The sequence below is a fragment of the Theropithecus gelada genome, chromosome 9 (genome assembly GCF_003255815.1).
Source record: "Theropithecus gelada isolate Dixy chromosome 9, Tgel_1.0, whole genome shotgun sequence".
Lineage (NCBI taxonomy): Eukaryota > Metazoa > Chordata > Mammalia > Primates > Cercopithecidae > Theropithecus > Theropithecus gelada.
In genome coordinates this window covers 60,984,000-61,011,889 of record NC_037677.1, presented here as the reverse complement: position 1 = coordinate 61,011,889, position 27,890 = coordinate 60,984,000, and the positions used below count along the sequence as shown (strand labels likewise).

Sequence of the window (27,890 nt, the reverse complement as noted above, 5' to 3'; positions counted from 1 at the left end):
ATTGGCCTTAATCAGGTAAGCCTCTGAACCTGCCCACCTGTTTTCTCTTATTAGCATCAGTGGGAATAACTGTGGTCATCGGTGGAACTTACCAGGTTGGGTTTTGGTCTCTTCTAAGTGAAATGGAAGCATATTGGTGATAATGGAATTCATTCATCTCTATCCAAATGTTCTAAAAAGTACACTTTATTAAATGTGAGATGCTTACTGGCAACTGAAACATGGGCCAGCAGAAAGTCATTGCCTCCCAAATGCCTGTACTCCCCACAATTTCACTCATGAAAATAATTGTCAGGTCCAGGAATTGCAGGGTTTTCTTGCATTTTAGTCTTTAAGCTAAGAACTGAATTTCCAGGCAATGTGTCTTGGCTGGGGAGAGCAGTCTTAAATGAAGAGTAGCCTTCAAACCACTCCATGTTTTTTTCAATTTTCCTCAAAAGATAGGACTCACTTTCCAGGTGTAGAAAAATGTTTCCTTTCTCCTGCTTTGTGGTGTCCAAACTGTTGGAAGAACGAACGAGTCACGCTGACTCGATTGACATCTCGAAGGCTGACAGCTGTGGTGTCACTCAAAACCAGGAAGGAATCACTTCTTCCTCATAACTCTTCCTTCTCCTCCTCTGCACAGATGCAAGCTGCCCGCTGACTATTCATAAAGGGGCGGCAGCCCAAAGTCCACACGGTGTTGAACACAGTGTCAACCAGGGAATCACAGGCTACTTGAAAAAGATGAAGAGGGACAGAAAGGTTAACATTGAGTAATTTTGAAGAGGAACTGTATTTCCAGAGATGACATGATACCCAGAGGAAAGTAGAGACAGTAATCCAAATACAGAATTCAAAGGAAGAGCATACATTTCAGAGAGCATTCTCAGAAAAGCTCCCACCCAATCCAGTAAAGCAGAAGACACCTGGAGGTGCCCTCGCATGTGGGCCCTTGGTCAAAACAATGGTGAGCAACCAGAACCTCCCACACCACCGTGCTCACTCCGTGGAGAATGTTTTTTGCAGAAGACTCCCTCTTTTATGTTTTCCATAGCTTTCCCATCTATGGACATACCACCCGGAACACACCCAATCTCGCCTAGAGTTTTCACTGTTCAGGTATTGGATGAACAACCATTCGCTGATGGAAAAACATTTGCATGTGTTGGATATGTTCGTTAGCCACTGTCTTAGGAGCCAAGGATACAGAGACAAAAGGCAACATCCTCAACTTAAGGACTCCACAGTTTGGATAAAGAGGTGGACAGGTAAACAGATAGCTACACTACTTCATGATGAAAATAACCCCAAGGTGGTATGGGAGCCCACAGAAAGGGTCTCTATCCCTTCGCAGCAAGGGTTATTAGGGGAGGTATCTTAGGGGAAGTAATATATCTAAGTTTAAACTTCAAGAATGGTCAGGAAAACGAAGTACTGATGCATACTAAAACATGGATGAATCTTGAAAACATTATGTTAAGCAAAAGAAGCCGGACACAAAAGGCCACATATTGTATGATTCCGTTTATATGAAATTTTCAGAATAGGCAATCCATACGGAGAGTAAAACAGTGATTGTCTAGGGCTGGGGTGGGGTTGGGAAGGTAATGAGTAATGACTGTTAATGGCTACAGGGTTTCTTTTGGGACTAATGAAAATGTTCTAGAATTAGATTGTGGTGATGGTTGTACAATTCTGTGAATATACAAAAACCACTGAAGTGAAGGGTATATTTTATGGTATGTGAATGATATATCAAATTTTTTAAGTTGGTTCATTGAAAAGATAAAAAATGTTGACAAACTTTTAGCTAGACTAACCAAGAAAAAAAGAGAGGATTCAAATTACCAAATTCAGGAATAAGAGAGAAATGTCACCAACAATCTTACAGAAATAAAAAGGATTAGGGCCAGGCACAGTAGCTCACGCCTGTAATCTCAGCACTTTGGGAGGCTGAAGCGGGCAGATCGGAGGCCAGGAGACCTCTTGGCTAACGAGACCCTCTAGGCTAACACAGTGAAACCCTGTCTCTACGAAAAATACAAAAAATTAGCAGGGTGTGGTGGCGGGCGCCTGTAGTCTCAGCTACTCGGGAGGCTGAGGCAGGAGAATGGCGTGAACCCGGGGGCAGAGATTGCAGTGAGCCAAGATCGCACCACTGCACTCCAGCCTGGGCTACACAGTGAGATTCCGTCTCAAAAAAATAAAAATAAAAAGGATTATAAGGGAATACTATGAATAACTACATGCCAAAAAATGTGGATAACTTGGATGGAATGGACAAGTTTGTAGAAAGACATGAACTGCTGAAACTGACTCAAGAAGAATAGAAAATATGAATAGATTGTTAGTGTATACAAATACAATTACTAACCCAAGCTGGTGATTTAGTAATTAAAAACTTCCCCAAAGAAATCCAGTTCTACTTGGCTTTACTGAGGAATTTTACCAAACATTTAAAGAATTAATATCAATCCTTTCTAAACTTTTTAAAAAATTAGGAGAGAAGGGATCATTGCCCAACTCATTTTACGAGGTCAATATTACTCTGATACCAAAACCAAAGACATCACAAAAATAACAAACTATAGACTAGTATCTCTTGTGACTATAGATGCAAAATCCTTAACAAAATACTAGTAAACTGAATCCAGCAACATATAAAAAGGTTTACATCATGACTAAGTGGGATTTAGCCCAATAATGCTAAACTATACTAAAATCAATTAATATGATACACTACATCAATAGAATATAGAACAAATACCACATGATCATCTCAATAGATGCAGAAAAAACATTTGAAAACATCCAACACTTTTTCATGATAAAAACATTCAGCCAGACGCAGTGGCTCACGCCTTTAATCCTAACACTTTGGGAGGCCAAGGCGGGTGGAGCACCTGAGGTCAGGAGTTCCAGAACAGCCTGGCCAACATGGTGAAACACTGTCTCTACTAAAAATACAAAAATTAGCCAGGCATGGTGGCGGGCACCTGTAATCCCAGCTACTCAGGAGGCTGAGGCAGGAGAATCACTTGAACCCGGGGTGCGGAGGTTGCAGTGAGCTGAGATCATACCGCTTCACTCCAGCCTGGGCATAAGAGTGAAACTCTGTCTCAGGAAAACAAAAAGAAGAAGAAGAAGAAGAAGAAGAATTTAAAAAAAAAAAACAAAAAACACTCAACAAACTGGGAAAAGAGGAGAACTCCCACAACCTGATAAAGCCCATCTAGAGACAGCCATAGCTAACAATCATGCTCAATAGTGAAAAATGAAATGCTTTTACTCTAAGATCAGAAACAAGACAAGAATGTCCACTCACAACACTTCTATTCAATGTTATATTGGAAGCTCTAGCCAGGGCAATTAGGCAAGAGAAAAAAATTTTAAAAATCCAAATTGTAAAGGAAGATGAAAAGCAGATGGCATTATCTTATATATAGAAAAACCTATGGAATCCATGAAAAAAATCAATTAGAACTAAGGAGTTATTTCAGCTGTGTTGCAGGATATAAGATCAATGTACAAAAATCAAATGTATTTCTATACATTATTAGTAAATGATCTGAAAATAAAATTTAAATACAATTACATTTCAATAGCATTAAAAAGAGTAAAATACTTAGGAATAAATTTAACAGAAGTCCAAGATTTGTACTGTGAAAGCTATAAACACATTGTTGAAATAAAGAAGACCTAAATAAATGGAAAGGACATTGATATAAATATAATTTTGTTAAGATGGCAATATTCTCAAATTGATCTATAGATTCAATGATAACCCTCTCAAAATTCTAGCTGCCATTCCTTGGAGAAATTGACTAACAGTTCCTAAAATTCATATGGAAATGTGAGGGATCCAGAATGTCCAAAATAGTTTTGACAAAAAAGTACACAGTTTAAGAACACATCTTGATTTCAAAATTTACTGCATAACAACAGTAACAGACAGCATGGTCCTGACATAGATCAGTGGAATAGAACTGAGCGTCTAGAAATAAATCTTAACCTTTATGGTCAATTGATTTTTGACAAGGGTGCAAAGATAATTTAATGTAGGAAAGAATAGTCTTTTCAACAAACGGTGCCAGAACAACTGAATATCCACATAGAAAAGAATGAAATTGGACCTTTTTCTTACACCATATACAAATATTAATTCAAAATGAATCACAGACCTAAATGTTAAGAGCTACAACAATGAAACTCTTAGAAGAAAACATGAGTAAATCTTTGTGACCTTGGGTTAGGCAAAGCATTACTACATATGACACCAAAAGTACAAATGACAAAAGAACAGATTAAAAAATAGATAAATTGGACTTAGAATTTGAAACTTCTGTGCTACAAATAATACCATCAAGAAAGTAAGGGGAAAAAAACAAAAAAAGGGGGGAGAAAATGTTTGCTAATCATATATCTGATAAAGGACTTGAATATATAAAGAACTCTTACAATTCAATAATTAAAAGACAACACAATTTAAAAAGAGACAAAGAATCCTAATAGACATCCAAGTATATATGCAATGGCCAAGAAGCACTTAAAAAGATGCCCAACATCAGTAACTGTCAGGGAAATGCAAATTAAAATCACCATGAGATACAGCTTCACAGGGAGTAGGGTCTATAATTAAAAAGACAGATAATGACAAATGTTGGTGAGGATGTGGAAGAGCCTGAGCCTTCACAATTTGCTGGTGAGAATGCAAAATGGTGTGGCCACTTTGGAAAACAGTTTGGCAGCTTTTCAAAATGTTAAACATAGAGTTACCATTTAACCTAGCAATTCCTCTCCTAGATACATACCCAAAAGAAATTTAAAAATATGTTTCCACAAAAATTTGTGCATAAATGTTCATAGCAGTATTATTCATAATAGCCAGAGGGTAGAAACAACACAAATGTCCATCAATTGATGAATGGATAAAGAAAATATGTTGAGGGAGGTTCCAAGATGGCCAAATAGTAACAGCTCCAGTCTACAGCTCCCAGCATGAGCGATACAGAAGATGGGTGATTTCTGCATTTCCAACTGCATTTCCAACTGAGGTACCAGGTTTATCTCACTGGGGTTTGTTGGACAGTGGGTGCAGCCCACGGAGTGTGAGCCGAAGCATCGCCTCACCCGGGAAGCGCAAGGGGTCAGGGTATTCCCTTTCCTTGCCAAAGGAAGCTGTGACAGACGGTACCTGGAAAATCAGGACACTCCAACCCTAATACTGCACTTTTTCAATGGTCTTAGCAAAAAGCATACCACATTATATCCTGCGCCCAGCTCAGAGGGTCCCATGCCCACGGAGCCTCGCTCACCACTAGCACAGCAGTCTGAGATCAAACTGCAAGGGGGCAGCGAGGCTGGGGGAGGGACGTCACCATTGCTGAGGCTTGAGTAGGTAAACAAAGCTGCTGGGAAGCTCGAACTGGGTGGAGCCCACTGGAGCACAAGGAGGCCTGCCTGCCTCTGTAGACTCCACCTCTGGGGGCAGGGCATAACTGAATAAAAGGCAGCAGAAACTTCTGCAGACTTAAACATCCCTGTCTGACAGCTTTGAAGAGAGTAGTGGTTCTCCCAGCATGGAGTTTGAGATCTGAGAATGGACAGATTGCCTCCACAAGTGGGTCCCTGACCCCCGAGTAGCCTAACTGGGAGACACCTCCCAGTAAGGGCCGACAGACACCTCATACAGCTGGGTGCCCCTCTGAGATGAAGCTTCCAGAGGAAGGATCAGGCAGGAACATTTGCCGTTCTGCAGTATTTGCTGTTCTGCAGCCTCCGCTGGTGATACCCAGGCAAACAGGGTCTGGAGTGGACCTCCAGCCAACTCCAACAGACCTGCAGCTGAGGGTCCTGACTGTTAGAAGGAAAACTAACAAACAAAGGACATCCACACCAAAACCCCATCTGTAGGTCACCATCATCAAAGACCAAAGGTAGATAAAACTACACAGGTAGGGAGAAACCAGAGCAGAAAAGCTGAAAATTCTAAACATCAGAGAGCCTCTTCTCCTCCAAAGGAATGCAGTTCCTCACCAGCAATGGAACAAAGCTGAACGGAGAATGATTTTGACGAGTTGAGAGAAGAAGGCTTCAGACGATCAGTAATAACAAACTTCTCCAAGCTAAAGGAGGATGTTTGAACCCATCGCAAAGAAGCTAAAAACCTTGAAAAAAGAATAGACGAATGGCTAACTAGAATAAACAGCATAGAGAAGACCTTAAACCACCTGATAGAGTTGAAAACCATGGCATGAGAACTACATGACGCATGCACAAGCTTCAGTAGCCAATTCAATCAAGTGGAAGAAAGGGTATCAGTGATTGAAGATCAAATTAATGAAATGAAGCGAGAAGTTTAGAGAAAAAAGAGTAAAAACAAATGAACAAAGCCTCCAAGAAATATGTGACTATGTGAAAAGACCAAATCTACGTTTGATTGGTATATCTGAAAGTGATGGGGAGAATAGAACCAAGTTGGAAAACACTCTTCAGGATATTATCCAGGAGAACTTAGCAAGGCAGGTCAACCTAGCAAGGCAGGCCAACATTCGAATTCAGGAAATACAGAGAATGCCATAAAGATACTCCTCGAGAAGAGCAACTCCAAGACACATAATTGTCAGATTCACCAAAGTTGAAATGAAGGAAAAAATGTTAAGGGCAGCCAGAGAGAAAGGTCGGGTTACCCACAAAACAAAGGGAAGCCCATCAGACTAACAGTGGATCTCTTGGCAGAAACCCTACAAGCCAGAAGAGAGTGGGGCCAATATTCAACATTCTTAAAGAAAAGAATTTCAACCCAGAATTTCATATCCAGCCAAATTAAGCTTCATAAGTGAAGGAGAAATAAAATCCTTTACAGACAAGCAAATGCTGAGAGATTTTGTCACCACCTGGCTTGCCTTACAAGAGCTCCTAAAGGAAGCACTAAATGTGGAAAGGAAAAACCAGTGCCAGCCACTGCAAGAACATGCCAAATTGTAAAGACTATTGATGCTACGAAGAAACTGCATCAACTAACGAGCAAAATAACCAGCGAACATCATAATGACGGGATCAAATTCACATATGACAATATTAACCTTAAATGTAAATAGGCTAAATGCTCCAATTAAAAGACACAGACTGGCAAATTGGATAAAGAGTCAAGACTCATCAGTGTGCTGTATTCAGGAGACTCATCTCACGTGCAGAGACACACATAGGCTCAAAATAAAGGGATGGAGGAAGATCTACCAAGCAAATGGAAAACAAAAAAGAAAAAAGCAGGGGTTGCAATCCTAGTCTCTGATAAAACAGACTTTAAACCAACAAAGATCAAAAGAGACAAAGAAGGCCATTACATAATGGTAAAGGGATCAATTCAACAAGAAGATCTAACTATCCTAAATATAACTGCACCCAATAGAGGAGCACCCAGATTCATAAAGCAAGTCCTTAGAGACCTACAAAGAGACTTAGACTCCCACACAATAATAATGGGAGACTTTAACACCCCACTGTCAACATTAGACAGACCAACAAGACAGAAAGTTAACAAGGATATCCAGGACTTGAACTCAGCTCTACACCAAGCAGACCTAATAGACATCTACAGAACTCTCCACCCCAAATCAACAGAATATACATTCTTCTCAGCACCACATCGCACTTATTCCACAATTGACCACATAGTTGGAAGTAAAATACTCCTCAGCAAATGTAAAAGAACAGAAATTATAACAAACTGTCTCTCAGAACACAGTGCAATCAAACTAGAACTCAGGATTAAGAAACTCACTCAAAACCACTCAACTACTTGGAAACTGAATAACCTGCTCCTGAATGACTACTGGGTACATAATGAAATGAAGGCAGAAATAAAGATGTTCTTTGAAAACAATGAGAACAAAGACACAACATACCAGAATCTCTGTGACACGTTTAAAGCAGTGTGTAGAGGGAAATTTAAAGCACTAAATGCCCACAAGAGAAAGCAGGAAAGATCTAAAATTGACACCCTAACATCACAATTAAAAGAACTAGAGAAGAAAGAGCAAACACATTGAAAAGCTAGCAGAAAGCAAGAAATAACTAAGATCAGAGCAGAACTGAAGGAAATAGGGACACAAAAAACCCTTCAAAAAAATCAATGAATCCAGGAGCTAGTTTTTTGAAAAGATCAACAAAATTGATAGACCACTAGCAAGACTAATGAAGCAGAAAAGAGAGAAGAATCAAATAGATGCAATAAAAAAATGATAAAGGGAACATCACCACTGATCCCACAGAAATACAAACTACCATCAGAGAATACTATAAACACCTCTACGCAAATAAACTAGAAAATGAAGAAGAAATGAATAAATTCCTGCACATACACCCTCCCAAGACTAAACCAGGAAGAGGTTGAATCTCTGAATAGACCAATATCAGGCTCTGAAATTGAGGCAATAATTAATAGCCTACCAACTGAAAAAAGTCCAGGACCAGATGTATTCACAGCTGAATTCTACCAGAGGTACAAAGAGGAGGTGGTACCATCCCTTCTGAAACTATTCCAATCAATAGAAAAAGAGGGAATCCTCCCTCACTCATTTTATGAGGCCAATATCATCCTGATACCAAAGCCTGGCAGAGACACAACAAAAAAAGAATTTTAGACCAATATCCCTGATGAACATCGATGCGAAAATCCTCAATAAAATACTGGCAAACCAAATCCAGCAGCACATCAAAAAGCTTATCCACCACGAACAAGTTGGCTTCATCCCTGGGATGCAAGGCTGGTTCAACAAACGCAAATCAATAAATGTAATCCATCATATAAACAGAACCAAAGACAAAAACCACATGATTATCTCAATAGACGCAGAAAAGACCTTCAACAAAATTCATCAGCCCTTCACGCTAAAAACTCTCAATAAACTAGTATTGATGGAACATATCTCAAAATAATAAGAGCTATTTATGACAAACCCACAGCCAATATAATACTGAATGGGCAAAAACTGGAAGCATTCCCTTTGAAAACTGGCCCAAGGCAGGGATGCCCTCTCTCACCAATCCTATTCAACATAGTGTTGGAAGTTCTGGCCAGGGCAATCAGGCAAGAAAAGAAATAAAGGGTATTCAGTTAGGAAAAGAGGAAGTCAAATTGTCCCTGTTTGCAGATGACATGATTGTATATTTAGAAAACCCCATGGTCTCAGCCCAAAATCTCCTTAAGCTGATATGCAACTTCTGCAAAGCCTACAGATACAAAATCAATATGCAAAAATCACACACATTCCTATACACCAATAACAGACAAACAGAGAGCCAAATCATGAGTGAACTCCCATTCACAATTGCTTCAAAGAGAATAAAATACCTAAGAATCCAACTTACAAGGGATGCGAAGGACCTCTTCAAGGAGAACTACAAACCACTGCTCAATGAAATAAAAGAGGACACAAACAAATGGAAGAACATTCCATGCTCATGGATAGGAAGAATCAATATCATGAAAATGGCCATTCTGCCCAAGGTAATTTATAGATTCAAGGTCATCCCCATCAAGCTACCAATGACTTTCTTCACAGAATTGGAAAAAACTACTTTAAAGTTCATATGGAACCAAAAAAGAGCCCACATTGCCAAGACAATCCTAAGCCAAAAGAACAAAGTTGGAGGCATCATGCTACCTGACTTCAAACTATACTACAAGGCTACAGTAACCAAAACAGCATGGTACTGGTACCAAAACAGAGATATAGACCAATGGAACAGAACAGAGGCCTCAGAACAGAGGCCTCATCTACACCCATCTGATCTTTGACAAACCTGACAAAAACAAGAAATGGGAAAGGATTCCCTATTTAATAAATGGTGCTGGGAAAACTTGCTAGCCATATGTAGAAAGCTGAAACTGGATCCCTTCCTTACACCTTATACAAATATTAATTCAACATAGATTAAAGACTTAAATGTTAGACCTAAAACCATAAAAACCCTAGAAGACAACCTAGGCAATCCCATTCAGGACATAGGCATGGGCAAGGGCTTCATGACTGAAACACCAAAAGCAATGGCAACAAAAGCCAAAATTGACAAATGGGATCTAATTAAACTAAAGAGCTTCTGCACAGCAAAAGAAACTACCAGCAGAGTGAACAGGCAACCTACAGAATGGGAGAAAATTTTTACAATCTACCCATCTGACAATGGGCTAATATCCAGAATCTACAAAGAACTCAAACAAATTTACAAGAAAAAATCAAACAACTCCATCAAAAAGTGGGCGAAGGATATAAACATACACTTCTCAAAAGAAGACATTTATGCAGCCAACAGACACATGAAAAAATGCTCATCATCACTGGTCATCAGAGAAATGCAAATCAAAACCACAATGAGATACCATCTCACACTAGTTAGAATGGCGATCATTAAAAAGTCAGGAAACAACAGGTGCTGGAGAGGATGTGGAGAAATAGAAACACTTATACATTGTTGTTGGGACTGTAAACCAGTTCAATCATTGTGGAAGACAGTGTGGCAATTCCTCAAGGATCTACAACTAGAAATACCATTTGGCCCAGCCATCCCATTACTGGGTATACACCCAAAGGATTGTAAGTCATGGTACTATAAAGACACATGCACACGTATGTTTATTGCAGCACTATTCACAATAGCAAAGACTTGGAACCAACCCAAATGTCCATCAATGATAGACTGGATTAAGAAAATGTGGCACATATACACCATGGAATACTATGCATCCATAAAAAGGATGAGTTCATGTCCTTTGTAGGGACATGGATGAAGCTGGAAACCATCATTCTCAGCAAACTATCACAAGGACAGAAAACCAAACACCGCATGGTCTCACTCATAGTTGAGAATTGAACAATGAGAACACTTGGACACAGTGTGGGGAACATCACACACCAGGGCCTGTCGTGGGGTGGAGGAATGGGGGAGGGATAGCATTAGGAGATATACCTAATGTAAATCACGGGTTAATGGGTGCAGTACACCAACATGGCACATGTATACATATGTAACAAACCTGCACGTTGTGCACACGTACCCTAGAACTTAAAGTAGAATTAAAAAAGAAAAAAAAAAAAAGAAAATACAATACAGCCATACAATGGAATATTATTTAGCAATAAAAAGGAATGGAATACTGATACATTCTACAACATGGATAAAGCTTGCCAAGTAAAGTAAGTCAGTCACAGAAAACCATATATTATATGATTCCATTTATACTAAATGTCCAGAACAGGCAGTTCTAGAGGTAGAAAGTAGGTTCGTGATTTCCTCAAGCTGGGCAGGGGGAGTTTGGGGAGAGACTGTTAAGAGCCCTGGGGTTTCTTTTCAGGGTGATGAATATGTTCTAAAATTGACTGTGGGATTGACTGCATAATTCTGTGAACATATTTAAAAGCATTTAAATGAGTGAATTGTATCGTGTGTGAATTGTAACTTAATAAATCTGTTTCAACAACAACAAAAAATGAATGATTAGTGCGTTTCACACAGGGGCAGAAAGGAATGGGCCATCTACCCAAGTAGTTTATTCACCAGGTTGGAAACACTCTGTGCAGAATCTACGAAGGGACATTTCTGAGCCTACTGAGGCCCATAAGGAAAAATAGAATATTCTGTGATAAAAATGAGAAATAAGCAATCTTTGAAAATGCTGTATGATGGGTGGATTCATCTCACAGAACGGAACCTGTGTTTTGATTCACCAGGTTGGAAACACGCTTTTTGTAGAATCTACAAAGGGACATTTCTCAGCCCATTGAGGGCTATAAGAAAAACATCTAATATCCCACGATAAAAACTAGAAGCAAGCTATCTGAAAATGCTTTGTGATGTGTGGACTCATCTTACAGAAAGGAACCTGTGTTTTGATTCACCAGGTTCGAAATACTCTTTTTGTAGAATCTAAGAAGGGGTATTTCTGAGACCATTGAAGCCTATAAGGAAAAATCGAGTAACGTACAAAAAAAAAAAAAAAAAAAAAATTAGAAACAAGCTATCTGCGAAAGTGCTTTATGATGTGTGGATTCATCTCACAGAATGGAACCTGTGTTTTGATTCACCAGGTTGGAAACACTCTTTTTGTAGAATCTACGAAGGGACAGTTCTGAGCCCACTGAGGCAGGAGTCAGGAGAGAGACCAGGAATGCCCAAGATGATGGTGGAGAGGAAGGCTAGGGCTGAATCAGAAAGGGCCATGTACGGCATACTGAGGAGTCTGGATTTAATCCATAAGGAGGAATGTATTGAATGATTTACACAGGGGGTCAAGATGATCAGATTTGTGTGGCATATCTGGTCCCAATGGTGACCATCAATTAGATGGGACACAGAGACTGGGTTAATTTGCAGTAACCAGGCAATTGAGATATGAAAGAGATACTTGGGAGAATGAATCAATAGGACATTGCTTGCAGAAAGTAACTTGACCTGACCATAGATTAGCAGCAGGCACTTTTTCATCCTCTGTAGAAACAAAATAGGATGATACTCCCTTTCATAGGGCACACTGAATTATTCACATTTCCAAGCCCTCACACCTTCACCTCCAGACTGCACTCTAGACATTGATCTATGAAAAGATCCAAAATTCTCTCTGCTGCAGACACTGTCTGTGGTGTGGAGCCAGCTCTTTATCAGCCTGCATTTCAACTCTTGTCTTCTAAAAATAGAAAATGCTAATTCACACCTGGATACAATATCCTGGCTTCAGAAACTGAGAGAGTAAAAACTTCCTAAGTAAATTAGGAAAAAGAAATAGTCAGTGCTAGAAACTAGGTAGCAAAGCAGTTGTTTAAAATAACTATCCTTGCTGGGCATGGTGGCTCACGCCCGTAATCCCAGCACTTTGGGAGGCTGAGGCAGGCAGATCACTTGAGTTCAGGAGTTCGAGGCCAGCCTGGGCGACATGGCGAGACCCCCCATCTCTACTAAAAATACAAAAATCAGCTGGGCATGGTGGCACATGCCTATAATCCCTGCTACATGGGAGGCTGAGGCACAGGAATCACTTGAACCCGGAAACAGAGGTTGTAGTGAGCCAAAATCACACCACTGCACTCCAGCCTGGGTGACGGAATGAGATTCTGTCTCAAAAAATTTGTTTAAATTTTTAAATAAAATAATTGTCCTCAAGTGTATAGAGATCTTTACACAGAAAAGGTTTCTTGAATTCCTACCCTGACTGAAAACAAAACAAACAAACAAAAAAGGCTTAAGCCAAACCAAGCGGTCCTATAAGGAATAATTCCTGATATGGAAAATTATTTAACAGTGGAATGGATAATCCAAGCCAGTTGGGCAATTCCTTCTCCAGCCTTAAATGATAGATTTTTATTTTTTCTGGGAAGGCTTTGGTGTAGTCGTTTACCTTCAGGAGTGGTGCCAGCAGCTTGCGGGCAGGACAGCAAGAACTTTAGTGAAGGAGTGCCCAGAATCTTTCCTTCACCATTTCTTGCTCAGCCACAGTGTTCCGTCAAGAATATTCAGTTAGCTCTGATGATCTCTTTGAGTCAAGGGGTTCTGGCTATATCTCAGTGTGAAAACAGGAACAAAACTCCCTGTGCACTGTACATGCCATTGAGATACCTACCTTCCACTTTGGAGACAAAGCCCAGACTCCGCTTAAGGTCAGAGCAGATGGAGTGGAGACACCATCGGAATTTTGCATCGCAGCGATATTTGTTGGCACCGCACGTGTCATAGCAGACGTCCAGCTGGTTGCAGCACTTGGTCATTGCTGGAATGCCCAAGTCCATCTGGGGAAAAGGGAAGGAAGGGAAAAGAAGGGGAAGAAATGCCACGTTTAGACTAAGGACCTTAGGCAACCTTGCCCACCTTGTTATTAACTAGCCGGTTCTCACATTTCTATTGCATATCCCGATCAATTCAGAAACATCAATGACTCAGTAAAATGCCAACAGTCACAGGATTACAAGTTTTCATTGTTACTTAGTTATTAGTTCAATAAGCGATTCTGGCCCATTTTTCACCTTTTTTTTTTTTTTTTTTTTTAGATGTTAGTAATTTTACAATTCAGAGGCAGCTTACAGTAATGAAAATAGAGACTGGAAGGGTAGTCAAGAGAGCAGAGCCACAGGGCTTCTAAATTAATTAACACTTAACATTCCCATGTGAGATTTTGTGTGAGCAAAGGATTCTACGGCTAAGAAGTATAAAAAAATTCAGCCTCAGTTCATCAAGAGATCACCAGCATCCCAGACAGCACTATTTTAAAGGTGTGTGTGTGTGAGTGTGTGTGGATGTGTTGGAAAGTAGAGTGGGTATAGAACACACAGCTCCTGATCACAAGAGGGCTGTAGTTAAACCACAACATCTCACACACACCCATGCTTACTAAGCATCCTATAAACAACTGTAAATGTAGTGGCATAAACTGTGTAACTAAGTTCATAAAATGCCACATGTGTCTGGGCGTGGTGGCTCATGACTATAATCCCAGTCACCTTTGGGAGGCCGAGGTGGGTGGATCACTTGAGGTCAGGAGTTCGAGACCACCCTGGCCAACATGGTGAAACCCCGTTTCTACCAAAAATACAAAAATTAGCAGGGCATGGGGTATGTTTGTGTGTTTGCAGATTTCTACGATGTCAGCACTCCAAACATAGCCAGTTTGGCACTACTAACATGAAGTCAGCTGCTTGCAAAAGTCATGATGATATGTAACAATCAGCTCTCACTGGCCAGCACCAGCTGGCTCTGGCATATCACTGGAATGGTCCACTAATTTCAATAAGTCAAACCTGTCAGATCTATCTCAAATTAAGTTATGTCGTGATGTCCTAAGTTTCAGCTGACATTTTCAGTGGTGATTTCAAAGTTCTGATCCACTACCAAGGGTTTATCTGAGAGATAGCTGTCCCTGGGAAAAGGAAATCACATATCTTCTTTGAAAATTCTCTCCCTCATATCCTTAAAATACTTAATTGTATTGCTCAACTTTTTTCCAGAAACAATCACTTCCATCAAGGATAACTCTAGGATTGCTCTCAGTCAGAACCAATCAACCAAGAAGGTAATGCTGGCAGTACATACACTTTCTGGTACCTTGAGACCCAGGAAATAGGAGCCGCAGCCGTTGGGCTCTTGGGGCTTGTAGCCAGGTCTGGGCATCGGTGCCTTTCCTTGCAGGAGGAAGAAAGGAAAGCAAGAAGAAATATTTAGAAATCAAGCATTTGGGAACATTCATCAAATGAAAATTTTCTAAAAGCATATTTCACTTTTTCTTTAAAAGTCACTGTTCCTCACATCCAAATCAGGTGATGATGATGATGATGTCACAGAAGAATAATGACTTTCAGACGACTTTGACTTTTTCTCCTAATCTCAAAAAAATCTCATGAGTTTTGTTTTTTTTTTTTTTTTTTTTTTTTTTTTTTGAGACAGGTTCTCTCTCTCTCACCCAGGCTGGAGTACAGTGGTGTGATCTTGGCTTATTGCAACCTCTGCCTCCTGAGTTCAAGCAATTCTCGCCTCAGCCTCCCAAGTAGCTGGGATTACAGGCATGTGCCACCATGCCCAGCTAATTTTTGTAATTTTAGAAGAGACAGGGTTTCACCATGTTGGCCAGATTGGTCTCGAACTCCTGACCTCAAGTGATCCACCTGCCTCGGCCTCCCAAAGTGCTGGGATTACAGGCGTGAGCCACCGCACTCAGTGAGCACTTCTTTACTGACATTTCTAATGTTTTTTAAATGCATAACCTTGAAGATAAGGGCCATGGCAAAACCCAACTAAAGCTCAAGTTTCCTCATTCCTTAACCACTGCAAGACCATACACCACTCAAAGAACAAGCAGAACACAGCTTGATCACACACTTAAAGAATCGGAGTTGTAACAACACCATAAAAGGGTTTTAACTTGCAGGAAATTCAAGCAAGATTCCATAAACCTAGAGCATGATTGAGCAAAGAGCAAAGAAATCACCCCGATGTGATATCTTAGGCATTTATTTCATAGAAGTAAGCAGAAATGATCTGAACAGCTTTGAATTTCTGTTTTTTATGATCTTTCAAATGTGTAGAGAGAAGCTTTATCAGTTACATCGACGGCAGTGCCCACAGGTAAAGATAACCTTGACCTGACATGACCTCAGGACAGCCATCTGCAGTGGGTATTTTGTCCCATTATCCAGATAAGAAACTCGGGCTAAAAAGTCACATGACTTGCCTAACATCATAGAAAAAGTGGGGGAAATAGGATATAAAGTCAGATTTCCTGTTTGTCTCCAAAACCCATGCTCCTTCACCACATCTCTGCCTCTTTTTAGGAGATACAAGACCTTAGAGTAAGGCATAAGACTTTCTCTTTCTTTCTTTCTTTCTTTCCTTCTTTCTTTCTTTCTTTCTTTCTTTCTTTCTTTCTTTCTTTCTTTCCTTCCTTCCTTCCTTCCTTCCTTCCTTCCTTCCTTCCTTCCTTCAATCTTCTCCTACCAGGTATTAATTATTTCGTATTATGAAATATCTCAAAACTGTTGAAAAGTCAGAGAAACAAACAACTCGTACCAAATGCACAAACATAATAAATGTTAACATTTGCCAAACTTGCTATAAATGTTTTTTGTTTTTTAATTAAATGTGACAGTTAAAGTACAGGTTTAGGGTGCTGTTGAAGCCTCTTTGCACTCATCATTCTGTTTTAACTTTTAGACACTAAGTTTATATTTTAAAGCCCTTACTTTGTATCATTCTGCAAAATTGTCTTGATTATGCTTGGACCTTTACTCTCACAAAGAACTTTGCAATTTTTTTGAATTTGTAGAACCAACTTAGTAAATTCTGCAAGAAAGATGGTCAAGAGTTTTATTGAAAAATCCATCGAATGTATAGATTTGGAGACAGCTGCCTTTCTTAGGATACTCAGTCTTCCCAAATACAGACACAGTATAGTTCTCTGTTTACTTATGTCTTCCTGTATGTCATTCAACAGAGCACTGCAATTTTCTCCATATGTGTATTATACTTTCTATATACCTATATTATTCAGATCCTTAAACAAGATGGAATATCTCATAAAAATCTGGAGCTAAGACTCATGCCTCTGGTATAGTAAATCGGCACTTTCCTGGAACCCAGGCTGCTTCCAGCTTTCTACTCTACCAGCTGTAGAGTGTAGCCCTGGCTCTCGTGGTCTAAGATGGCGCTTCAGCCAACATCCATATTACCTGTAACAGGACGGGAGGAGTTGGAAGCGTCCAGCCCCTCTCTTCAGTAAACACACTCCAGAATGTTATACCCGTCACTTCCTCATACTTCCCTCTGGCCAGACCTTAATCAAATGGCAAAATCTGGTTGCAAAGGTGGGCTAGAAGATGAAGTGGGCAGCCATGAGCCCAGCTAAAATGTGGAAGGAGGGGCTTGATACTGTAGAAAAGAGGAAGAATGGATATTAGGGGACACTAAGCAGTTTCTGCCACACTTTGGGTATTTGTTGCTGTGATACATGTGGTTATAACATTGTGGTCCAAGATGACTTCCAATGATGCCCACCTCCTGGTATTCACCTCCTTGTATGTAGTCCCAGGAGTGGTCTGTGTGACCAAGAGAATACTGCAGATGTGGAGGTGTGTTCCTCCTAAGACTAAGCTATAAAAGACCACGATTTCTGTCTTGGGCTCTCTTACTCTCCCTCTCTCACCGTTCACTCTAGGGGAAGTTACGTCATGAACAGTCCCATGGAAAGACCCATCTGGCAAAGAACTAAAACCTCCTGCCAATAGCCACATGAATTTAACAAGAGATCCTCCAGCCCCAGCTGAATCTCCAGAGATGGCAGCATCAGCTGGGCAACATGACCTCAACCTTACGAGAAACTGAGCCAGAATTGCCCAGCAAAGCCACTCCAGGATCCCCGACCCTTAGCAACTGTGTGATATAATCTTTGCTACTGTAAGCTGCTAAGTTTTGAGGTACCTTGTTGCTCAATAATATATAACTGTTTCAGTTGCCATTATGATTTTTTTTGTTGTTGTTGAGACGGAATCTCACTCTGTCGCCCAGACTGGAGTGCAGTGGTGCAATCTTGGCTCACTGCAGTCTCTGCCTCCCAAGTTCAAGTGATTCTTCTGCCTCAGCCTCCTGAGTAGCTGGGGTTACAGGTGCACACCATCACACCCAGCTACTTTTTGTATTTTTAGTAGACATGGGGTTTCACTATGTTGGCCAGGCTGGTCTCGAACTCCTGGCCTCAAGTGATCCACCCACCTTGGCCTCCCAAAGTGCTGGGATTACAGGTGTGAGCCACCTTGCCTGGCCTGCCATTATGATTTTAATCTCTTTGTTATATTTTTTTCTATGACAGCTTTATTGAGCTATAATTCATATATCATATACATTCACTCATTTAATGTGTACGATTCAATGGTTTTGGCATATCCACAGAGTTGTCCAGTCAACACCATAATCTAATTTTAGAACATTATAATCTCAAAAAGAAACCCTGTACCCATTAGTCACCACTCCCATCTCCCTACCCCCAGCCCTAGGCAACTCCTTCACATGAATTAAATCATACAACAGGTGGCCTTTAGTGTCTGGCTTCTTTCACTTAGCATAATGTTTTCTGGTTTCATACATGTTGTAGTATGTATCAGTACTTAAGTTCTTTTTATTGCCAGAAAAACCTTCCATCGTATAGGCATACCATATTTTGTTTACCCATTCATCAGTTAATAGACATTTGCGCTGTTTTCACCCTTTAGCTATTATGAATAATACTGCTACTAATATTTGTAGACAGGTTTTTGTGTGGACATGTGTTTCATTTCTCCATAAGAATAGGATTGCTGGGTCATATGGTAACTCTGTTGAACATTCTAAGGAATTGCCACACTGTTTTCCAAAGTGACTGCACCACATTCCCACCAGCAATGCGTGAGGGTTCCAGTTTCTCCACATCCTCACTAACACTAGCTATTGTCTGTCTTTTTTATTGTAGCCATCTTGGCGGGAGTGAGGTGGTGTTTCACGGTAGTTATGATTTGCATTTCTCTAATGATTATGTTGAGCATCTTTTTATGTGCTTATTGGCCATTCATATAAATTCTTTTGGAAAATGTCTTTTTAAAGCCTCTACCCACTCTGTAATTGAGTTATTTATCTTTTTACTGTTGAGTTGTAAGTGTTCTTTATGTATTTTGGAAGCAAGTGCCTTGTCAAATATGCAAATATTTTCTCCCATTGTATGGGTTGTCTTTTCACTTTTTTGATGGTGTAACTATTTGTTTTTTCTTCTTCTTCCTCTTCTTTTTTAAGAGATGGGGTCTCGCTGTGTCACCCAGGTTGGAGTGCAGTGGCACAATCATAGCTCACTGCAGCTTCAAGCTCCCTGGTTCAAGTGATCCTCCTGCCTCAGCTGTCCACGTAGCTATGACTGCAGGTGCATGCCATCGTGCATGGCTAACTCGTAAATTTTTTTATAGAGATGGGGTCTTGCTATGTTGCCCAGGCTGGTCTTAAACTCCTAGGCACAAGCAGCTCTCCAACCTCAGCTTAATGAGCTGCTAGAATTTCAAGCATGAGTCACTGTGCCCTGCCTCTTTTCATTTTCTTTTTTTCTTTTATTTTTTGAGACAAGGTCTCTCACTCTGTCACCCAGGCTGGAGTGCAGTGGTGTGATCTTGGCACACTACAGCCTCGATCTCCCAGGCCCAAGCAAGCCTCCCACCTCAGCCTCCCTAGTAGCTGGGACTACAAGTGCTATCACTGCACCTGACTAATTTTTGTATTTTTTTGTGGAGATGGGGTTTTGCTATGTTGCCCAAGCTAGTCTTGAATTCCCAGACTGAAGCTATCCACCCATCTTGGCTTTCCAAAGGGCTGAGATTACAGGCATGAGCCACAGCACCCAGCCTTCTTTTTCTTATTGAGGTGAAATTCAGATAACATAAAATTAACCATCTTAAAGTGTGCAGTTAAATATATTCACAATATTGTACAACCATCACCTTTATCTAGTTCAAAAACATTTTCATCACCCCCAAGGTAGACCTTGTGCCCATTCAGCAGTCATTCCCTGTCTCAGGCAGTTTGGATGCTATAACAAAAATACCATAGACTGGATGGCTTACACAGCAGAAATTTATTCCTCACAGTGCTGAGGGCTGGGAATTCCAAGATCAGGATGCCAGTGCATTCCATGTCTGGTGAGGGCCTTCTTCCCGGCTTGCAGATGGCCTTGTCTTCTCTTCTTTCTCTTTCTCTTCTTACGAGGACACTAGTCTCATCATGGTGGCCCCACATTCAAGACAGCATCTCAGCTCACTGCAACCTCCACCTCCTGGGTTCAAGCCATTCTCCTGCCTCAGCCTCCGGAGTAGCTGGGATTACAGGTGCCTGCCACCACGCCTGGCTAAGTTTTTGTATTTTTAGTAGAGACAGGGTTTCGCCATGTTGTCCAGGCTAGTCTTGAACGCCTGACCTTAAGTGATCTGCCCTCCTCGGCCTCCCAAAGTGCCAAGGTTACAGGCGTGAGCCACCACGCCTAGCCAGAGAATGAAACATCTTTTTCACAACTTTGCTGAAAAGGACATTCGCTACAGACTTGGCTCGGTTTTTTGGGTTACCCTCTGCCTTTTTGCCCTTGATAACTCACAGAAGATAAAACTCTGCTATTCTAGTTTGAAAGATACCGGAATGGAATTCCTATCCAGCCTGCAGCTGATGATGGTTATTTTTATTTTATTTAATGTTTTATGTTAACTTCAGAAATTCTGTTTAGAAATGAAGCTGAAAGTATAAGTTCTAAGACAAAAGGTAATGGTTTCAGTCTAGGCAGAAACAGAAATCATTCAAGAATACCATATCCTCAAATTATCATTTGAGGAGCTTATGGTTGATGTTTTAAGTCTAGGCATTAATAATGTATCATATCCACAGATGTTTTATTTCCTGGCTGGAGCTGTTTATAGGAGTGAGAGGCCGACAACTTGATCCTGTTCAAATTCACATTTTAGTGTTCATAAAAAACGTTTTATTGGAACACAGCCGCACTCATGATTTAGCTATGGCTGCTTTCACAGAAAAAAACAGCAGAATACTGTTCTAATCTTGATGTGAGGATGGTTTTCTAATCAAGACATAAAATTCAGAAGCCATAAAGAAAGAGACTGACAGATTTGATCTTATAAAACTTAAAAGCTTCTGAATAAAGTGAAATACCATAAAAGTCTTAAAAGACAAACTGGAGGGAGATTGAGAAGAGTTAGCCAAGAATCCAAGAGCTCTGCCTGCCAGTGGTGGACACTGCCTCCTGAGCCCACCCTTTTATCTCTCACTGGAAAGAGCAGCACAAACTTTCAGGGCTTTGTGTCCCAGGGCAAGAGTTTTGCCTTCCCGGGAGGGTGCGTCCATCCTCTCCACCCAGCTGGTTCCCCGGGAGGTGCTAGCAGGGAGTGAGTACGCTTTATTGAAAGGTACATCTGCAGCAAACCACTGTGGCACACATTTGCCTGTGTAACCAAACTGCACATCCTGCACATGTACCCCAGAACTTAAAAATCAACATTAAAAAAGGATTAACATTTATATTTCCAAAAGAAATTCACGGGAGTGATTTTTTCCTGTCTGGCAGCAATAGTTCTTATCACTCTTCTTTTAAATTTTGCCACTCTGTTGGCTAAAAGTGGCATCTCATTGTTACTTTAATTTGTAGGCCCCTGATCAATACTGAATTCAACCATATTATTTGTATGCAAACCATTTAGTTTTTCTTTTCTGTCAATTGCCTATTTCCATTCTTTGCTCATTTTTCTTTTAGACCTTTCGCCTATTTCTTCACAGTTCGTAAGAACCTTTTTGTAGTATACATATTGTGTCTTTGTCATTTGTTTTACAATTTTCCACTTAATAGTATGATTTTTCTATTAATGTTGTATTGTTATAAAGAACAGATAATGATACCAAATGAATAATAAGAGTATTTACTAAACTATTATAGGCATGGCTTCATCAACAACCCCGACTAGCTGTCTTAAACGTGAGAAAAAATAATTTCCAGGCAGGGAGCGGTGGCTCACACCTGTAATCCCAGCACTTTAGGAAGCCCAGCAGGGGGATCACCTGAGGTCATGAGTTCGAGACCAGCCTGGACAACATGGTGAAAGCCCGTCACTACTAAAAATACAAAGTAGCTGGGCGTGGTGGCGCATGCCTGTAATCCCAGCTACACCAGGAGGCTGAGGCAGGAGAATCACTTGAACCCAGAAGGTGGAGACTGCAGAGAGCCGAGATGGTGCCACTGCACTCCAGCCTGGGTGACAGAGGGAGACTCCATCTCAAGAAAAACAAAATTCCAGAAAAAAAAAAGAAAGAAAAGTATGTCTTCCTTCCTCCCAGAAACACTCAGATGCAACATGACTAATACATCAACGGAACACAGCAGGACAGAGGCAATTCTCCTGAAGAGAAGAACTCTGTATTTCAGTTGCGAAAACAGATTAAGTTACTGCAAAAGGTAGGGTGACCAACTTGTCCTGGTTTGCCTGGTACTATCCCAGTGTTAGTACTGAAAGTCCCACATCCCAGGAGCATCTCCCCTACTCCCTGAGTCCCCAGCAGACTAGGAGGTCAGTCACCCAAAAACAAGAATAGTCTGTTTGCCTCTAAGCCAGTGGCTGTTTTCATTTTTTGGGCTCTGGATCCCCTGGAGAATCTGATGAAGTCTGTGAGTTATTTCCCTGGAAAAAGATACAAACTCACAGGTTTATAAAATTTTGCTGTAAAACGTCAGATAAAAATTCTCTTTAAAAAATAGACCGATATTTATTTTTATTTATTTGTTTATTTTTGAAACTTAATCTCGCTCTGTTGCCCAGGCTGGAGTGCAATGGCGTGATCTCGGCTCACTGCAACCTCCGCCTCCCGGGTTCAAGTGATTCTCCTGCCTCAGCCTCCCAAGTAGCTAGGATTACAGGTCGCGCCACCACACCCAGCTAATTTTTGTATTTTTAGTACAGATGGGGTTTCACCATGTTGGCCAGGCTGGTCTCAAACTCCTGACTTCAAATGATCCACCTGCCTCAGCCTCCCAAAGTGCTGGGATTACAATAAACTGATGGTTAAAGAAACTTTTAAGATACTTTTACTCTTGGAACTAAATCCAGGAAGAAATTCATTTTCAGGATCTTTTATTAAAGTGTGAAAGCGTGAACAGCATCATCATAGAAACTCTGCTCCATTGACCCAGCTCCAGAGACCTTCGTGAGGCAGGTAACTCTCCAGTCATTGTTCCCTCGAGGGACTTCTTCCAGAAGCTGAGAGGCTGTTGTCCAGCCACTGGGATTTCTGGGATTTTTCATTTTTATGTTGAAAGAGAACTGGAAGAATCTGAATGCAATTAACCTGTTCACTAGACTGTCTTTCTCATAACGTTTATAAAATTTGTTTGGTACCTACTATGCTCTCTATATACTACTGATTCTTTATGTATATTATCTTTAATTCTCACAACACCTTTGCAAGGTGGGTATTAGTAACACTATTTTTACATATTTGAGGAAACTAAGGTTGAGAGAGTCAGATAACTCACCCAAGGTCACCAGCAATGGGATATTTTTCCCTAAATTCAAATCCACGATTTTTCCATTACCATGCTTATTTCTCAAAGTCTGGTTCAAAGACTACCCATTAAAAGTGCAGTTCCAGCCAGGCGAGGTGGCTCACATCTGTAATCCCAGCACTTTGGGAGGCCGAGGGGGGCGGATCACGAGATCAGAAGATCGAGACCATCCTAGCTCACAATGAAACCCCGTCTCTACTAAAAATACAAAAAATTAGCTGGGCATGGTGGTGGTGCATTCCAGCCTGGGTGATAGAGTGAGACTCTGTCTCAAAAAAAAAAAAAAAAAAGTGCAGTTCCAAGGTCCCTCCACAGGCCTACTGCATCAGAATCTCTGGAGATGGAAAAGGGTATCTACATTTTGGAAACAATTCTCAAGGAAATCTTGTTTGCATTGGTACAGAGTGGTTTTTTTTTGTTTTTTTTTTTTCAGACGGAGTCTCGCTCTGTCGCCCAGGCTGGAGTGCAGTGGCACAATCTCGGCTCACTGCAAGCTCCACCTCCCAGGTTCACACCATTCTTCTGCCTCAGCCTCCCGAGTAGCTGGGACTACAGGCGCCCGCCACCATGCCCGGCTATTTTTTGTGTGTGTTTTTAGTAGAGACAGAGTCTCACCATGTTAGCCAGGATGGTCTCGATCTCTTGACCTCATGATCTGCCCACCTCGGCCTCCCAAAGTGCTGGCATTACAGGCTTGAGCCACCACGCCCGGCTGGTACAGACTCCTTAATGACAGCTGTGCTAGGTATGCCATTGACACACGCTGGATCTTGTCATATTTATAGCCCACTTGTTTGACAAGTACAGATTTTGTGTGTTGGCATGAGAACAAATTACTTTAGATACGAGAAGCATGGAAAACAATGTTGACATGCTATCGTGGGCTACCAGGATACATACACAGTTTTATCTGCCTGCATAATTTAACCTGTGGGCTGAAGTTCTCTAAGAATGACATCATAGAATGGCATTCCTTTACCTCGGCTGTGCTTTGCAATCACCTGGGAAAAACGTTAAACTACTGATGTCTGGGACCAAACCACAGAAATTTTGATTTAATTGATTTGGTGCCAAGTGTTGTTAAAGCCCCTCAGGTGATCTGAAGTGTACCCAAGTTAGAAAGCCGCTGTTTTAAATAGTAGTTAGTACCTATCAAAGGTAAGATCTGGCTGGTGCTGTGGCTCACGCCTATAATCCCAGCAATTTGGGAGGCCAAGTTGGGAGGATTGCTGGAACCCCGGAGTTGGAGACCAGCCTGGGTAAGATGGTGAGACTCCCTTCTCTACAAAAAGTTACAACATTATCTGGGCATGGTGGCGCATACTTGTAGCCCAAGCTAACTGAGAGGCTGAGGCAGGAGGATCTCCTAAGCCCAGAAACTCTTACTAATCAGAAACACCTGGAGTGGGGCCCGGCGACCTATTTAAATCAGCCCTCCAGGGGCTTCAATGCACAGGCGAGTTTGAGAATCACTGCTTACAAAACAAGCACGGTGCATGAGAGCTGCGTCACAGAGCAAACTACAAAAGCGCAGACTCGTTAGTAGGCGTTGTCTGTTCCAAAGATTGCTCGATTCACAATCAATTTGAGAAGATATTTTGTACTCTTGGGCACAGCCGACAGGTTTTTGGCTCCACTGGGTTCCAAGGTAAGGAGGCGTAGTCCCCTATTTTTCTAAGTGTTTTTCAGGCCTCTCATTGAGCAGGCCGTTTTACACAAAGTGAGGAGAGTTATTTGCCTTCCTCTTCTCTCTATTTACTCTTCCCACCCCCCACCAGTTGCTGCTGGCGTCCACCCTGCCCAGCCAGAGGCTCTGCAACTAAAATTTGCTGAAGTCTTTTAATGCTGTTTTGCTAGAGAAGGAAGAAGAGGGTTTGGTTCTTGATTTCCTAATAAAAATTCCTGCTGTTACCTCTTTGCTGAACCACAGATATTAGTCTTGTGTTGCCTTTAGGAAGGAAAACACCTGTGTTGATTCCAATGTCTGAAGTGAGTCAACCCCTTCCCTGCTCCATCTGTGCAAACGAGGTGAGCATAATCCAGTGGCAAGGCCTCTGCATTGGTCTAACTGCCTTGGCCAAATACACGGTTTCAGGGCCAGGTGGGTCCTAACAGACCAGGCATTTTTCTCTGTGAAGCTTTCACAAAGAAGCTGCAGCATAGATGGTTAAACCATAGATTTTAACTATAGATGGTTAAACCATCTATGCTGCAAAACTTTGGGTCCTGATGCAATGATTAACCATTACCTCCTAGTCACTGTTAGTGTATAAGGAAGCGATTTTCCCTACTCAAAAACGAATAGAGAGACTTATGGGGTGAGTCCGGGAAGTTTGTAGTTTTTTTGTGCATCTCTTGAAAGCGGACTTTTTCTCTGTTATTTGGAGAAAATATTTCTCAAATATTTTTTCCTGTTAGGCTAAACTGACCATTTTCATTTCTAATCCCATGATGAGATAGTTGACTAATTAAACCATAAAACTAATGCTACCCATGACCTGAGACTGTGCATGCTTTCATGCGCATTGGCAATTACAAGGTGCTACCCAGCTTCAGGGCCTGGGGCTCCACATTTTGTTCCCATTACATTAATTTCCAGGGCCCAGTGAAGGAAGCACTGGTGCCAGGGACTCCGTGCCGGCAGTCAGGTGTGCACCGTAGATCCTGTGTACCCCAGTCCTACTCAGGCAAGGTAGGGGAAGTGCTCCTGCCAGCTCACAATTCTACATCTGGCGCCAAGCCCAGGGGACAGCCCTTGGGATCCCTGGTGAGCCACGAACCCTTTCTCTCCACAGCAGGCCTGTCATTGCCGAGGCCGCAGGCAGGGACAGCTCCCCTGGGAAAGTCCAATAAATTGATGGCAGTCAGGGACCGAGAGCTGGGAGGACGGTGTGAACTGCAGCAGCGGGGAGGGACAATTTGTTTCCAAGCTGAGCACAGAGCAACTGAAGAGGCGGTTTTGTCCCGTGGCAGATTTTCCTCTGCATGTTCAGCTTCAGTTTTCATCCCTGGGAACTCCTCACAGAGACCTCTCACACCCACCCTCCTTCTTCCCACCCCAGGTACCCTTTTCCTAAGAACAGCCTCACAACAAACTCATAAAATGGCCCAGGGAAGGTTACCCAGATACAATACAGGAAGCTCAGTGAAATGTGAGTTTGAGATAACTAAGAATTTGTCAGGATATTTCACTGGATATACTTATACTAATGACTTATTTGTTGTTCATTTGGATTTCACATTTCACTGGGTGTCCTACATTTTTATCTGCTAAATCTGACAGCTCTAAATGGTTAACAGGAAAAAGTCCAAGACAGATCGTGGCCTCTCTGGGGCTGCCCATGGGTCCACCAGCGACAGTTTTCACAGAAAGAGAAAACGCACACTCACCATATCGGCACCTGTACTGACAGACTCCATTCTTCCCTCCCAGCAGCTCCAGAAAAGAATCGAAGTAGCTGTTGACAGATTCAAAGCTTCCCCGGAGGTGCCGAAGGCCCCAGTCTGAATAGGACTCCTCCGCATCAGGGCTCGTGTCACTCTGAGCCAGGCCAACCCCAAGGCTGAGCCACAAAACCAAGAAGCCACTGGCCAGCTTCATCCTGCAGCCAGGTAGGTACTGGCTTCTCTCCTCAAACCCCAGCCAGTGTCCCAGAAGTCCAGGGACAAACCCCCTACCCAGATGTCAGGCAGGACTGGGAAAGGGATTATCTGGAACATTCAATCTGTCTGTTCCCCAGAGGTGGACTTTAAACATAGCTACGGAGGTTGGGATGAGATCAGGGCAATTAGAAAGAGGGCAAAGGTTAGGGAGTGGGAGGGCCAGGGAGAGAGAACACTTCAAAGTGGATTCTGCCACCCTGGAGGAGGGAGATGTTGACCAACTTCGAGGACGCAGAAACGGTGAAGCATTCGGAGTTCTACCCCCACCAGCTTGTTAACCTATTGATCAGTTACAAGTGTGGCTCTTCAGGGCCAGCCTCTTGGTAGAAGAGCTTGCCTGAAGGTCCTAGTCGCACCCCTCAGCCAGCTAGCTACCTACACAGTCTCCAAGGAGAGTCAGGAGGATGTGTAAAGGGCTCAGGAAAGCCCCAGTGATAGGGGTTAATAGTCACTTTACCAAGGGTCACAATATTGTCAGAGTTTGTACCAAGTGTGTGTTAAGTAGAAGTTCAGATGTGAGACCCCGGCTTCTGCTTTGGAACCCACATGGCTCTCAGACTCATGAATCCTCTAATTTGGCAGAGCTCCCAGATGCAGCCATCTGAGTGCAGGGACAGTTTTGCTTCTATTTACAGCAGTGTCT

At 41.8% G+C, this 27,890-nt stretch overlaps 1 protein-coding gene across 3 annotated transcripts; it reads right to left on the bottom strand.

The window, feature by feature from the left end:
* Positions 1 to 170: 170 nt before the first annotated feature.
* Positions 171 to 27,319, bottom strand: PLA2G12B (phospholipase A2 group XIIB). 3 transcript variants are annotated; one of them, XM_025396725.1, is made up of 4 exons: positions 26,975 to 27,319; positions 15,064 to 15,152; positions 13,601 to 13,766; positions 171 to 719 (listed from the first exon to the last, which is right to left on the bottom strand). In XM_025396725.1, the coding sequence occupies exons 1-4, from the start codon at positions 27,183 to 27,185 to the stop codon at positions 598 to 600; spliced, it is 588 nt and encodes a 195-aa protein (XP_025252510.1). In that variant the 5' UTR covers positions 27,186 to 27,319; the 3' UTR covers positions 171 to 597. The 3 variants fall into 3 exon arrangements, with proteins under 3 accessions (XP_025252510.1, XP_025252511.1, XP_025252512.1); XM_025396726.1 differs by having other exon boundaries at positions 171 to 716; XM_025396727.1 differs by lacking the exon at positions 15,064 to 15,152.
* Between the last annotated feature and the right edge of the window lie 571 nt (positions 27,320 to 27,890).